At 31.0% G+C, this 14,005-nt stretch overlaps 1 protein-coding gene across 1 annotated transcript in view; it reads left to right on the forward strand.

The window, feature by feature from the left end:
- si:ch211-137a8.2 (uncharacterized protein LOC777613 homolog) overlaps positions 1-14,005 on the forward strand; it is a 34,978-nt gene that overhangs the window by 12,380 nt on the left and 8,593 nt on the right. The window contains exons 2-8 of the mRNA XM_051130280.1: positions 3,281-3,561; positions 3,652-3,802; positions 6,031-6,213; positions 8,137-8,274; positions 9,682-9,876; positions 12,278-12,488; positions 12,846-12,952. Coding sequence (XP_050986237.1) covers positions 3,302-3,561; positions 3,652-3,802; positions 6,031-6,213; positions 8,137-8,274; positions 9,682-9,876; positions 12,278-12,488; positions 12,846-12,952 — 1,245 coding nt within the window. The 5' untranslated portion in view covers positions 3,281-3,301. The remainder of the gene's footprint in view (positions 1-3,280; positions 3,562-3,651; positions 3,803-6,030; positions 6,214-8,136; positions 8,275-9,681; positions 9,877-12,277; positions 12,489-12,845; positions 12,953-14,005) is intronic.

The raw sequence follows: 14,005 nt of genomic DNA on the forward strand, positions 1-14,005 counted from the left end.
GTTTTTTATTTATGGTTATATTGTAGTTTATTTATGTATTTATTATATTTATTTTTATTTTATTTTTTGACTTGGGTTTTATTTATTTCAATATTTATGAATGAATTTACAAAACGTTTTAATTTATGACTTATTTTAGTTATTTTTTTAATCTTTTTTTATTGATTTTTATTTATGATTATTTTGTATTTTATTTATGTATTTAATTTAGTTTAGGATTTTAGATTTTATTTGACTTGGATATTATTTATTAATGTATTTATGAAACATATATTGACATTTTGGTACTTTTACAGATGTGAGAACTTTTTATTTATTTATTCATTTATATTTATTTATTTATTTATTTATGATATTGAGTTTATTTTGTGTTTATTGTAATTTATGCAATTATTTGATAATTTTATGATTTTATTTGACTGACTATTTGGCATTTGTTTGAGTTTTTTTGTGTTATGATTGTAATAATTTTTTTATTATTATTTATTAATTTATTGACATTTATTCATTGGTTTTTGATTTTATTAATTTATTAATATCTTTTAGTTTATTAATTAATTTATTTGCGATATCTTATAATTTTACAGTTGCTTAATCCTCGTCATTTACATCCTTGACTATCTGATGCTCCTTTCCGATTCTGCTTTCTGTATTAATTTCCCATGATTCTTTTCTATGACTTTGGTTACCAAAATAGTCACATTTATGTTATGTTTACACCTGTGAGAACAACTTGTACCCGTATACCACGTGCTGGGCTTGTATGTCCGTCTCCATGGTTTGGTTTTTGTGCTGGAAATGATGATATGTAACCTAATCGGGGCTGGGATGTACTGTAGGCCTACAGGCTGAAAATCGGGGTGAAATCAGATTCTTAACGTCCCATTTTCAGTCATTGTGTCAGTGCACGCCTGTTGGGTGTCACACATCCACACCTGTTCCTCAAGACACAGGCTCACCAATGAGATGGGAAATGGCCTGCAGCCGACTATAAGTTTGTTCACTTTTGAAAAGGTTAGGAACGGAGTATGGATTGCAGTCGTGTTTGCACTCCATTACTCCTCAGGCGAGAGCAACATTCTCTGCAGGTTGAGAAAAGCAATAACGGTGACTTCGATTTTCAACCTGACTGCCTTGAGACTCAGTCCACTGCCTTAATGCCCTCCACTGGGGCAAACTCACAGCGGACCCTGAGAAATGACAGTCATTTGAGCTGCGCCTGAAGTCAGCGTGTACCTGTGGAGGCGGACGGCAAGGTTGCGGGTGAATTATGCCCGTCTACCTTTGAGTTATAATCTGGTTGGGCTTAAAGTTTGGAAAGAACCATTCTCCCAAAGTGATTTTTTGCAAGGCAGGTCCATTCATAAATACGAGACTCGCGTGGGGTTTTAAGCTCTTCTTGAAGTGTTTGTTAGTGGTAAGGTCAGCAGTGAGGTCAGCCTTAGGCTGTTTTTGGGCCCATCAGTCTTGATTGACAGCAGCCGTGGCCTGGCACAGCTGACCTTGCTCTGTCAGGCACATTATGCAGGTATTAGAGTGAGGAAAATCTATTTGGCTTTTTTCTGCCAGGGCTGGGGTGGCAGCGTCGTAACTCCTTTGGGTAATGGGCATAAAACTGATTTATGGTTTTTGATGGCTGAAGTTATACCCCAGAGCACCGGAGCCTTTTCTCCATGTCTGAGGTGTCTGAAAGTTTTAATGCGTTTGTCATGCAGAGAAGCCACAGCTTTTCTAACCAGATACTGCGGTCGTGGATTTCTATGCACTGTGAATGAATCGTGAAATTCTTTGTGATAAGAGATTTTGAGGAGAAAATGTTGCAATTGTTGAAAATAGCATATGACTTCATTTGCATTGGTCGAATATGAATTGTACAGGCCTGAGCTTCTGACGCTGATGATTCAAAAAAGTTTTTATCTATGGTTTTGTTTGTTCATCATTTTCATTTAGTTGATTATTTGTGATTATTTGATCCATTTATTTTATTTTATTTTATTTTGTTTTATTTTATTTTATTTTATTTTATTTTATTTTATTTTATTTTATTTATTTATTTTTGAATGTTTTTGAAATTTATGCATGATTTTGTATTAATTTTTTTAATAATTATATAGTATTTTATATATTTATATATATTTATGTAATTTATAATTATTTATATTAATTGATTTTATTTTATTGTAAGTATTTATTTTTTATGATTTTGTTATATTTAATGCATGTATTTATGACTTTTATTATTTGTTTATTTATTGTATTAGGTTTTATGATTTTTTTTTTTTTTTAATTTATGCATAATTTTGCTTTCGTTTATATCATTTATATTATTTTATTTATTTATTATAAGTAGTTGATTTTATCTTATGATTTTTAAGTATTTTATTTTTAAGTATTTTTTTTTATTTAATGCATTTATTTCTGAATGTATTTGACAAATTATTCATTATTTACTTTAATATGATTATTTATTATATTTGATTTTATGAATTTTTTTTTTAATTTATGCATGATTTCCAGTTATTTTATTTTTAAATTTTTAATTTAATGTGATTATTTTATTAGATTTTTGATTTTGTTTTATTTATGAATGTTTCTGAAATGTATGCATGATTTTGCTTTCATTTATATAATTTATAATACTTTTATATTAATTTATTTTATTTTTATTATGTTTAATTTTTTTGTATGATTTTGTTGTATTTAAAGTATTTATCTGATTTATTAAATGTATTCATTTATTATGCTTTTTATTATTTTATTTATTTTTTTATGAATTTTTTTTATGTATGCATGCTTTTTAATTTATTTTATTTTATTTATACTTTTTTACTATTTTAGTTTTTATTATAGGTATTTGATTTTTTTATGATTTTGTTGCATTTAATGCATTTATTTAATTTATGAATGTATTTGTGAAATGTATTCATTTATTATTTCTTATTTGATTGTTTATTTATTGTATTTTGTTTTTGTATTTTATTAGATTAGAGTTTTGATTATTTTATTTGTTTTATTTATGAATGTTTTTGAAATGTATGCATTATTTTCCTTTCTTTCCATAATACTTATATAAAAAAATATGATGTCAACTACCAATGTATAAAATTTGCACTCTTTTTAATGCACAGAAATGAAAATATCCTACAATGCATTCACATCCTAATGAGGCAGGCTGCATTACTGAAAGAGCTCCGTTTTGACAACAGGGTCACAATATGTCTGTGCATCATGTTGTGTTTGAGCCTAATGAACTGGCCTCCCTATGTGTTCTTGTAAACAGGTGGCACTTGGTGATGCCAGGATGTTAGAAGAGACGTCACTCAAAGCCAGTCACCATGGAAACACCAGAGCAGGCCCTAGAGGAAGTGATGAAGACAGAGAAGAGAAGCAAACATGTGTCGATATGAACCCCCAAAGTGGTCTCTACCTGCAGTCCTCTGAGACCTGCTTTTCCACGAGAAGCTCTCCACTACATGATGATTTGAATGAGTTCTCTAATGACTGTTCATCCATTGGAGACTCGAGCCAAGATGCTTCATTCTCCCTCGAGAGCTGCGTCAAGTGAGTAGCCGTCCGTGTGAATTGGCGTCCTGTCTGTATAACTGATCTTTACGGGCTGTTTTACCTAATTGTTTCTCACTGGTCCATCAGGCTGGAGAGGAGGTGGATGCTGTGGTATGAATTCAAGAAAGAGCTCTCCTCTTTGGATGACTGGCTTCGATCAGCTGAGAAAATAGCAGCGTCCCCGAACTCCAGCCATGTGCTGTATGTTACAGCAAAAGAGGAGCTACAAAAGTATGAGGTAATGAGACGTTTGGTCTAACTTCAGATGCTTGAAGGATTAGGTCACTCCAGAATAAAAATTCCTGATAATTTACTCACCCCAAAGATATTCATGCCTTTCTTTCTTCAGTCAAAAAGACATTAAGGCTTTTGGGAAAAATATATTTCAGGATTTTTGTCCATATAGTGGACTTCACTGGGGATCAACGGGTTGAAGGTCCAAATTGCAGCTTCAAAGGGCTCTACACGATCCCAGCCGAGGAATAAGGGTCTTATCTAGAAAAACAATCAGTCATTTTCTAAAAAAAATTAATATTCAGATATTTTTTAGCCACAAATGCTCATCTTGCACTAGCTCTGTCTTCACACATTATGTAATCATGTTGGAAAGGTCACTCATAATGTAGATGGAAGCACCGACCCAGTGTTTACAAAGCAAACTTGCAAGGAAAGTCAAACACTCTTTACAAAAAAAATGTAAAACAACGATGTTGGTCGATTTTGAAGGAGCAAATGAGATGGAGTTTTCGTCTCTCTTACTCTACCTCACACAGATGAAGAACTAACCATGTGTGACCTTTCCAACGTGATTATGTAAGGCGTGAAGTCCAGCAAGTGTAAGACGAGCATTTGTGGTTAAAAAGTATATACTTTTTTTTTTTTTTTTTTTTTTTTTTAAAAAAGGTTTCACATTTTCATTCAGGAGTGAATTTTAATTTTAATTCAAATAGTGAATGAATCCTTTAATTTAAGGGTTGATGACAAATAGTGTCCATGATAAAGAAAAGAAGAAAAAATATTTGAGTTTTTTTTTTTTAAAATATAATCTTTACTCTTTGTATTTTTACAGGAAAATATTTGATGCATTTCAATGAGTTTTATATATATATATATATATATTTTTTTTTTGTACATTTATTTTTTTTACAAATTATGAATTATTAAATCATAAATTTAAATCAAACATTATCAAATATTTCATAAAACACTTCTATAAAAAATGTTTAAAAATGTGGAAAAAACAAAATAAATATATAAATATAAATATAAAATATGCACAGTACACACACATATTATTGTAATTATTTTGGTTTATTTGCGATTAATCATTCAGCAGCACCATTATTTTTATTATTATTTATTTTCTGTATTCAAAAAATAAGATAAGTGTGCTTTTTTATTATTATTATTATTATTATTGTTTTTCTGTACTTTTCTGGACACAAAAAATGTACAAAAAAAGGCATTATTTTTTATTTTTTAATTTTTTTACTTTTCTGGATGCGAACACAAGAAATGTGAAATAAAATTTGCATCATACTTATAAATAAGCTGAATAAATAAGCTTTCCATTGATGTATGGTTTATTAGGAAAGGACAATATTTTGCTGAGATACAACTAATTGAATTTCTGGAATCTTATGTTTTGATACATTTATGGTAGGAAATTTACAAAATATCTTCATGGAACATGATCTTTACTTAATAATTCAATGATTTTTGGCATAAAAGAAAAAATGGTAATTTTGACCCAAACGCTGTACTGTTGGCTATTGCTACAAATATACCTGTGCTACTTACGACTGGTTTTGTGGTCCAGGGTTGTTGACCAAAATTTTTAGAATTGTAGAAATTAAAAATCATTTTAAAAAAAAGCTTAAATTATCAGCAATTTAATGCTTTTACAAAAAAAATTACACTACCTATGCTTAGGCCTAGAAACACAGTACAGCTAAAGCTACAAGTCTGACTATATTCTAGTTTAAATTTAAGTATGATACTCTAAAACTGAGTTGTAAAAGAAAAATCACCTCCAAACTCTAGCAGTTGTGTTATATAAGATGACAAGAAGTCCATCTCCAATTAGTCATTACAGGTGTCTGTTCCTGAGTGGAGGCCAGCCAGCGTTTTGATGCTTTCTACAATGAAAGTGTAATCAACGACACATAGACACACTTACAAACGCGCAGACAGCACATTTACTCAGACTGTCTAGAAGCCCGGGACCCGTGCCAGTGAAGATAAATGACACCAAATGGTCGTCAAACTCCTTGGCTCTCCTCCTAAGCACCATTGCGCCTCCCTCCGTCTTAACCCCTCACACTAATTTCTTAAAATAACCCACTTTAGCTAATCAGAGAACCGGTGAGATGTATTTTTTACCTTCCGGTGGTTACTTTTAGAGTTTAGAAGGAGGTTACCTCTAAGTTAATCACTTGATCTCAGTGTTTGTTTATCTTCTTCCAGAACCTGCGTGCCGAGGCCAGGATACGTTTAATCCAGCTGGACGGACTGACCCAGAGGAGTCGAACTCTGGTCGGCCTGTTCAGAGGTGCAATGGGCGCGAGGCTTGTAGAAATGACAAAGGACTCTGGACAGCGCTGGGATCAGCTCAGCAACACACTGGAGACTGTGTGCCGCAGGTTGAAGGTATATAAAGACCCTCAAACTGCTCAAAGGTGTCATCTTTTAACCTTCTGGTGCTGTTCAATCTTTTTTTTTTAATTAATTGAAATACATGGTAAATGTTTTGGCACTTGCTATGTGAACACACACACACACAAATCACTGACATGATTTAAAAAGGATGGATGGATTCATTTAGTGGAAATGTTTGATACACCAAAATGTTAATTATTTGACCAAAATAAGAGGGATCATACAAAAAGATATTTATTTAGTACTAATCTGAAAAAGATATTTCACATAAAAGACATTTACATATATTGCACAGGAGAAAATAATAGTTTCATTAATAAAAATGCCCGCTGTTCTTCAGAAAAATCCTCTAGGTCCCACAAATTCTTTGGTTTTCCAGCATATTTGTGTATTTTTACTCTGTTTGAATAATGACTGTATGATTTTGAGATCCATCTTTTTGAACAAAAAGAAGATGTGTACATTTTTCTTATTTTGCCTAAATATAATTTTTTTTTTTTTTCGCTGAGGGGTTAAATCTCTTTTGCTGAGGGGTTAAATCTCTGTGGAGGAAAGCACAGTTGTGAAAAAAAAAAAAAAAAATATATATATAATTTATTTATATTTATATATATATTTATTATATAAAAATATAAATAAATTATATATATATATATATATATATATATATATATATATATATATATATATATATATATATAATATTATTATTTATTTTTTTTTTTCACAACTGTGCTTTCCTGGTCAAAAAGGACCACAGTGGAAATAAAAGCAAAAGTGAATCTCTTTCATTCATTTTATTATTATTATTATTATTATTGTTATTTATTTATTTATTTATTTTATCTTTATATAATTGTATTTCATTTTACTTTTTGCATATATTTTGTATATATTTATATAAAATAGATTTCTTTTTTTTTTTTTTTACTTTATTTATACAAATAAGTAAATGCACTGCCGGTTTTAACACTGTGAGTGAAGCGCGTCAGTGAATGAAATCTCGGTTTTGTGGTTTTTTTTCGGTTCGAATGGAAATCTTATACAGTATTACAGCTAGTCGATCTAAAATGGTGATTAACCATGTGTCATGTGCATTAACGTGTCAGCCATGGTGGTGTGCAAATAAGCGGTCTAAACTTATTTACACATGCATTTTTTTATTTTGGTCTTGGATGCATATATCCACCTTATTCTTCAATGTGGAAGTAAGCTTATGGGCCAGACTTCTGGTTCATTAGCTGCAAGGAGAAGAATAACAACGTCCAGCAAACTGTAAAACTGTTAGCACAAGCAACCAGTGTGTTCATAATTAAGAAAATACATTAAAATAATGTGGTAAGACACACCAATTTGCAATATCAAGCAGTTAAGCGAGCTGTACAGCTAAAAATAGTTGGATGCGGATGTGACCGGAAGCCAGACCCATACAATTTACAAATGGCCACGCCTGCGCTAAAGGAAAAAAAGTAGATATATCAACAGAAATGCTTTAGATCCTCAAAACATTATTTTTTAAAAGCTGAAAACCAGAAAAGCATGTATTCGAAAGATGTTTTTGTTGCTACTTTCTCTCTTGCCCCTTTCCTGCCTTCGTTTTAATCCCATTAACGCTTTATCCATGCAGCCTTCTGCTCTGCCTGCGTTCATCTTACATAATTCTGTCCTTGCAAGCCGCAGTGACCCCTGCGCACTGTTGGTCTGTGCTCAACTGCACTGCATATGCCCCCCTTACCGTGGGCTTCTGTGTCTGTGTTTTGTTTATGCCATTTCCGCTCCCTGTCTGCCACATTGACGTCCTTGTTGTAATTTTGATGTGTCTCCCTGTCAGTCTGCGCCTATGCTAAAAACAGCATCAGGGTGTAGACGGTCAGACAGAATCATGCTCTGTCTGTCTGTGTGTGTGCGCAACAGCATTTCGTCTGCCAGCGGGAGGATTTTGAGAGGCAGAGGGAAGAGATGGCAGTGTGGCTCGCTGATATGGACCTCAGGCTGACTGAAGTGGAGCACTTCTCAGGCAAAGACACCTGCTCGAAGATGCACCAGCTTCAGGTACGTTCAGGGAACATTGATCGACGGATTTGTCCGTGAAGTGTGGTTTATGGGTTACAAGTGCAGTGCTTTAACCCCTAAGTTGCAGGTACAAATCCCAGAAAGGCCAAGTTGGGCCAGTCTAACAAATGTCCAAGTCACATTTCACCCAAAATCAGTATTAATATATTTTCCATGAAGAAAATAAAGCCTACTTTTAGGACTATTAAAGTTTGTTTGCATGGTGGCATTATTTGTATGTGTCCAGACATTTTGCCATTTATGGTACTTGAACAAATGTACACACAAAAATTAAGAGATCAAAAATTAAGTGAAATTAATTAATTTAACTTTTTAGTAATTAAAAAAAATACTGTATCAAGTTGTAGTGAAATATTAAAGAAATATGTACATATGTAAAATATACAATGTAAATATGTACATTTATATGTATCATTTACATTTTTTACTTGAATAAATTAACACAAATAATAGTACATTAAATTGACAATTAAAATCAAGAATTAAGTGAATTTAATTAATACTTTAAATTAAAAAAAAAAAAAATCAAGTATCAAGTTGTAGTGAAATATTAATTACTAAAATATTAAATAGGCCTATGTATGTTTTTAATTTATATATATGATTTGAATATTTTACTTGACTTGAACTAATTATTAAATTAAGACAAATAAATGTTACTTTTTCTTTTTTTAATAATTAAAAAATATTTTATCAAGTTATATTAAATTAAGTGTATATTTGTAATTCTATATAATTTAATGTTTTACTTGAATTTTTTTTTTTTTTAACTTAAAGTTAACACAAATTATACATTAAAGCTAGCCATTAAAATCTACAATTAATTAAATGTATATTTTATTTTTAATATTGCCTCAGGTTGTGAAATATTAATTCAAATATTGTATCAAGTTGTTGTAGTGAATTATTAATTAAAATATTATATATGTAGTTCTGAAATTTTCTTCTTTTTTTTTTAAATTAAATGCATTAAAAAGTAATTTAATTTTACTGCAACAGCTTATAATACAATGTTATTTTTAATGTATTTTATTTTTAAAAATTATTATTATTTGTTAAATATATTAATATTTAAATTATTTTTTTCTAACTTGTAACACATAATAAAATATACAATTAATTAAAAATTAATATTTTTATAATGGTTTATAATAATATATGAATATTGTTGTGTATTTATTTACTTTTTTTTTTTTTTTTTAACATAATCCTCATTACTGAAACATTTCATTGCTGTTATAAGATTTCTATAAGCTTTTATACATAAACACTGACGTTTAAATTGTTGTGCCCACGCAGAAATGAAATTGAATGGCCCTAACCTGTAGAAGTTATATGAAAGATGTTGTATGTGACTAATTGTTTTTGTGTATATTTGTCTCTCAGGGCTTTCAGGAAGCAGTTGGAGAGAGTGCGAGTCGACTGAACGATTTGCTCCAGCATGGAGAAGAGCTGATCCAAAGAAGCGAGCCGGCTGATGCCCAGGCCATCGAAAACCAGCTACAGGAACTCCTGCTCCACTGTACCCACGTCTTTCAGGGCCTGGGCCGTCTGCATACGCGCCTGCTCAGCATGAGACTGGTATATGTGCAAACGCATGGATATATTAGTTCATTCCTGGTGGGAAGAATTTAAAATTAAATCCTCAAACACTTCTCATAGTCTCTTCTGAACTCACATCTAATTCAATTGCACAATTATATTGGAATAAAGTCAAGGTGCGTATAATCATTTCAAGCCAGAATATTGGCTAACCAAGCAGCTGACTGATTATATTTCTACAGTAGCACCGTTGCTTATAGCCAGTGTTTATGGTCTCTCCTCCATAGATCAATATTATCACACCATATGCACAACTGACTATGAAACCTCAAAGAGTCCCTCATATTTTAATTTGTGTCATCTCAGGTTCACTTGCTCGGAGAAGGGCTGTTGCATTTTTCAAAAAATTATCCCAAGGGAAAGCTACTCAAGCATCCGACTTCATACGTTCTGGCAGAAAAGTCACGAATGCACCCCCTGAATAGCCTGAATAGTTGTGTTGTAGCCAAGCAGCCACTGTACAATACATGTACTGTCCATTTGAACAAGTTTCATGTGTGGGCCTTTGTCTCTTTAGGTCCAACCGGATCACGTAAAGACATGCTAAAAATGTCGCATGCTTATGTTCTCTGTGCTGTTGTCGGACATAGGACGTTTATAGAGTCCCACATCAGCGTTTCATAATGAATTACCACAGCATATTTTCCATAGCTTAGAAGAAGCATACAATGTCTATAATGTGTAGCTATTTTTTTCCACACCCCAGATCAGTTTGTTCTCAGAATTACCAGAATGGTTTTGTCACACTTAAAGATAAGGAAATTGAATTGTGTAGAATTGCATTATACATGTAAGATGATTTAATATATATATATATATATATATGTGTGTGTGTGTGTGTGTGTGTGTGTGTGTGTGTGTGTGTGTGTGTGTGTGTGTGTGTGTGTGTGTGTGTGTGTGTGTGTGTGTGTGTGTGTGTGTGTGTGTGTGTGTGTGTGTGTACTCACTACCAGTCAAAAATTTTTTGAACAGTAAGATTTTTAATGTGTTCAAGGCTCTCAAAATACAGCAAAAACTGTAAAATTGTGAAATGTTTAAAATAACTGCTTTCTGTTTGAATATATTTTAAAATGTAATTTATTCATGTGATCAAAACTGAATTTTCAGCATCATTACTCCAGACTTCAGAATCACACGATCCTTCAGAAATCATTCTAATGCTGATTTACTGTTCAAGAAACATTTTCTTCTTCTTCTTCTTCTTCTTCTTCTTATTATTATTATTACCAAATATTTAAAACAGTTGAGTACTTTTTTTTTTTTTTTTTTTTTTTTTTTAATTCTAAATAAATTCTATTTTTTTATTTACATTTTTTAATTCTTAAATTCTAGAAATTAATATTTTTATTTAGCAAGGATGCTATAATGTTTATAATGTTACAAAAGATTTCTATTTCAGATAAATGCTTTTTTTCTGAACTTTCTATTCATCAAAGAAACCTGAAAATTTCTACTCTGCTGTTTTCAACATTATTATAATAATGTTTAAAAAATAATATAAAAAAAAATGTTTTTTGAGCAGCAATTCTGAATATTAGAATGATTTCTGAAAGATCATGTGACTGGAGTAATGATGCTAAAAATTCAGCTTTAAAACCACAGGAATAAATTACATTTAAATGACATTTAAATAGAAAACAGTTATTTTAAATAGAAAAATATTGCACAATTTTACTGTTTTTGCTGTACTTTAAATGCAGGCTTGGTGAGCAGAAGAGACTTCTTCAAAAAACATTAAGATCTTACTTTTCAAAAACAAATATATGCAATATTTATATTTATATTTTTATTTATTTCAAATAAATGCTGTTCTTTTGAATTTTATTAATCAAAGAATCCTGAAAAAAGTTTCGACAAAAATATTAAGCAGCATAGCTGATTTCAACGTTAATAATAAGAAGAAAAGGAAATGTTTCTTGAGCAGCAAATCAGCATATTAGAAGGATCATGAAGGATCATGTGGCGCTGAAGACTGGAGTAATGATGCTGAAAATTCAGCTTTGCATCACAGAAAGAAAGAAATAACATTTTAAAATATATTCAAATAAAAAGTAGTTTAAGTTGTAATAATTGTAATTGTAAATGATAATAATATTTTACAGTTAATGTTATCAAATTGATTAATCATGATTAATCACATCCAAAATAAAAGTTGGTGTACTCGATGCGATTAATTGATTGATTTGACAACTGTTTACAATATTGCAATATTACTGTATTTTTGATCAAACCTTCATGAGCAATCTGAGCATGAGAGACTTCTTTTAAAAAAACATTAAAATCCTTAACCTCTTTCTTCTAAGGTAGTGTCTTTAAACTGAATTGTAATTCTGAAAAATACAAGTTTTGATGCTTAAATGTGTTTCATGTCCTGTGGCAGGTTTTTGAAGAGGATTGGGCTCTGTGTACTCCTGACTCTGGCTGTCCATCTGAGAGTATGCTGGAGGATGATTGTTTTATAGACCGCAGCATGGCGCCTCAGTCTCAGGCCTGTCAAGATCACCTGGTTCTGGAGTGGGACCCTTCGGTGGACATTGGTGGTTCAATGTCCCATGATGACACAGACTCATCCTCCTTCAGTGCAGCTGCAGGTAGGCCCAGTTTCTCATTTGATTAATATATTTCTGTCCTGAATTCACTTTCCACACATTTCAAGTAAATATTAAAATAAAGTGAAACTGGAGCATTTTGCATTCACTGTGCATATTAACGCTTTGTTTATGCTTTCGTGTGCATGTGGTGTGAACCACCGCAGGTGCTGCAGAGGCATTTATGCTTCACGTGTGAATTACAATCAGGCAGTTATGTAATATTCACAACCCCAAATGAGGACTGAGGAGTTTTAGGGCTTTCATAGTCCTTTATTTTTTTGTGATTGCTATACGTTTCTAGCAGTTTTAACATTTTAACATAGCCAGCAGCATTAACATTTTCAATCATCATTTTAGGTGTGCCTTGCACAGATGAACCAGCCAAATATTCGCGGAGGAGGAGAGTCTACATGAGTCCTGTGGACTCGCAGCCAGACAATGCTGCTGTCAGCGTCAAGCAGCCAGTAAGTCCATCTGACAGCTCAAACTTCATCCTGTTCTTATTTACATTATGGACCAAGAAACCACAGCCTTGTTCTAATGTATAGTATAGCGTATTTGCATACATTTTCCATCCATTGAAATGCAAATGAGTCCTTTTTTTTGGGACTCCAACTGAAAAAAATCACAATGTGGTCTCTGTGTTTGATTGCATGCGTAGACGTAAGCACATGTGTGCCTGCACATGTTGTAGCATGCAGGGTATGTAACATGCAAATAGACTGTTACAGGTTTGTTAGTTGGTGTGTTTTTTTTTTTTTGTTTTTTTTTTTTCTGTACTGAACACAGCTGGCTTCAAATTTAACTTTAACACAAATGAACCACTCTATTATTAAAGAGCATAAAAGCAGCGTTTTTAAACTTGGGTCCAGGAACCTCATCGGTCTGCATGTGGGGTTTATGGGGTGAAATGTAAATTAAATTATATATAAAAAAAAAAATCATCATAACATAAAAAATTAAATAAAATAGATTTTAAAAGAAATTGAATAACATAAAAAATAAAAAATAAAATAAATTGGATAGAAAATAACATGCAATTAAATAAAATGGTAAAATAACAAAATTGAAATACAATAAAATTGAAATAAAATAAAATAAAATAAAATAAAATAAAATGGAAATAAATATAATAAAATGGCAATAAAATAAAATGAATGGAAATAAAATAAATGGAAATGAATTAAAGGGATATAAAATAACATAATGGACATAAAATAAAATAAATGGAAAAAAATAAAATGGATATAAAATAACAAAATAATAAAATAATAAATAAAATAAAATAAATGGAAATGAATAAAATGGATGTAAAATAAAATGGAAAAAAATAAAATAAATGGAAATAAAATATTATATAAATGGAAATAAAATCAAACATTACTAACATTAAAACAACAGTATTATAGTGAGTAGAAGAATATTTTAAGAAAAAGAATAAAATATAGTATAAGAAAAAAATTAACTAATGTAACATTATATAAAGAAAATGTGAAATATTTTAAAATAATAATTTG

The sequence above is a fragment of the Labeo rohita genome, chromosome 15 (assembly GCF_022985175.1).
Source record: "Labeo rohita strain BAU-BD-2019 chromosome 15, IGBB_LRoh.1.0, whole genome shotgun sequence".
Lineage (NCBI taxonomy): Eukaryota > Metazoa > Chordata > Actinopteri > Cypriniformes > Cyprinidae > Labeo > Labeo rohita.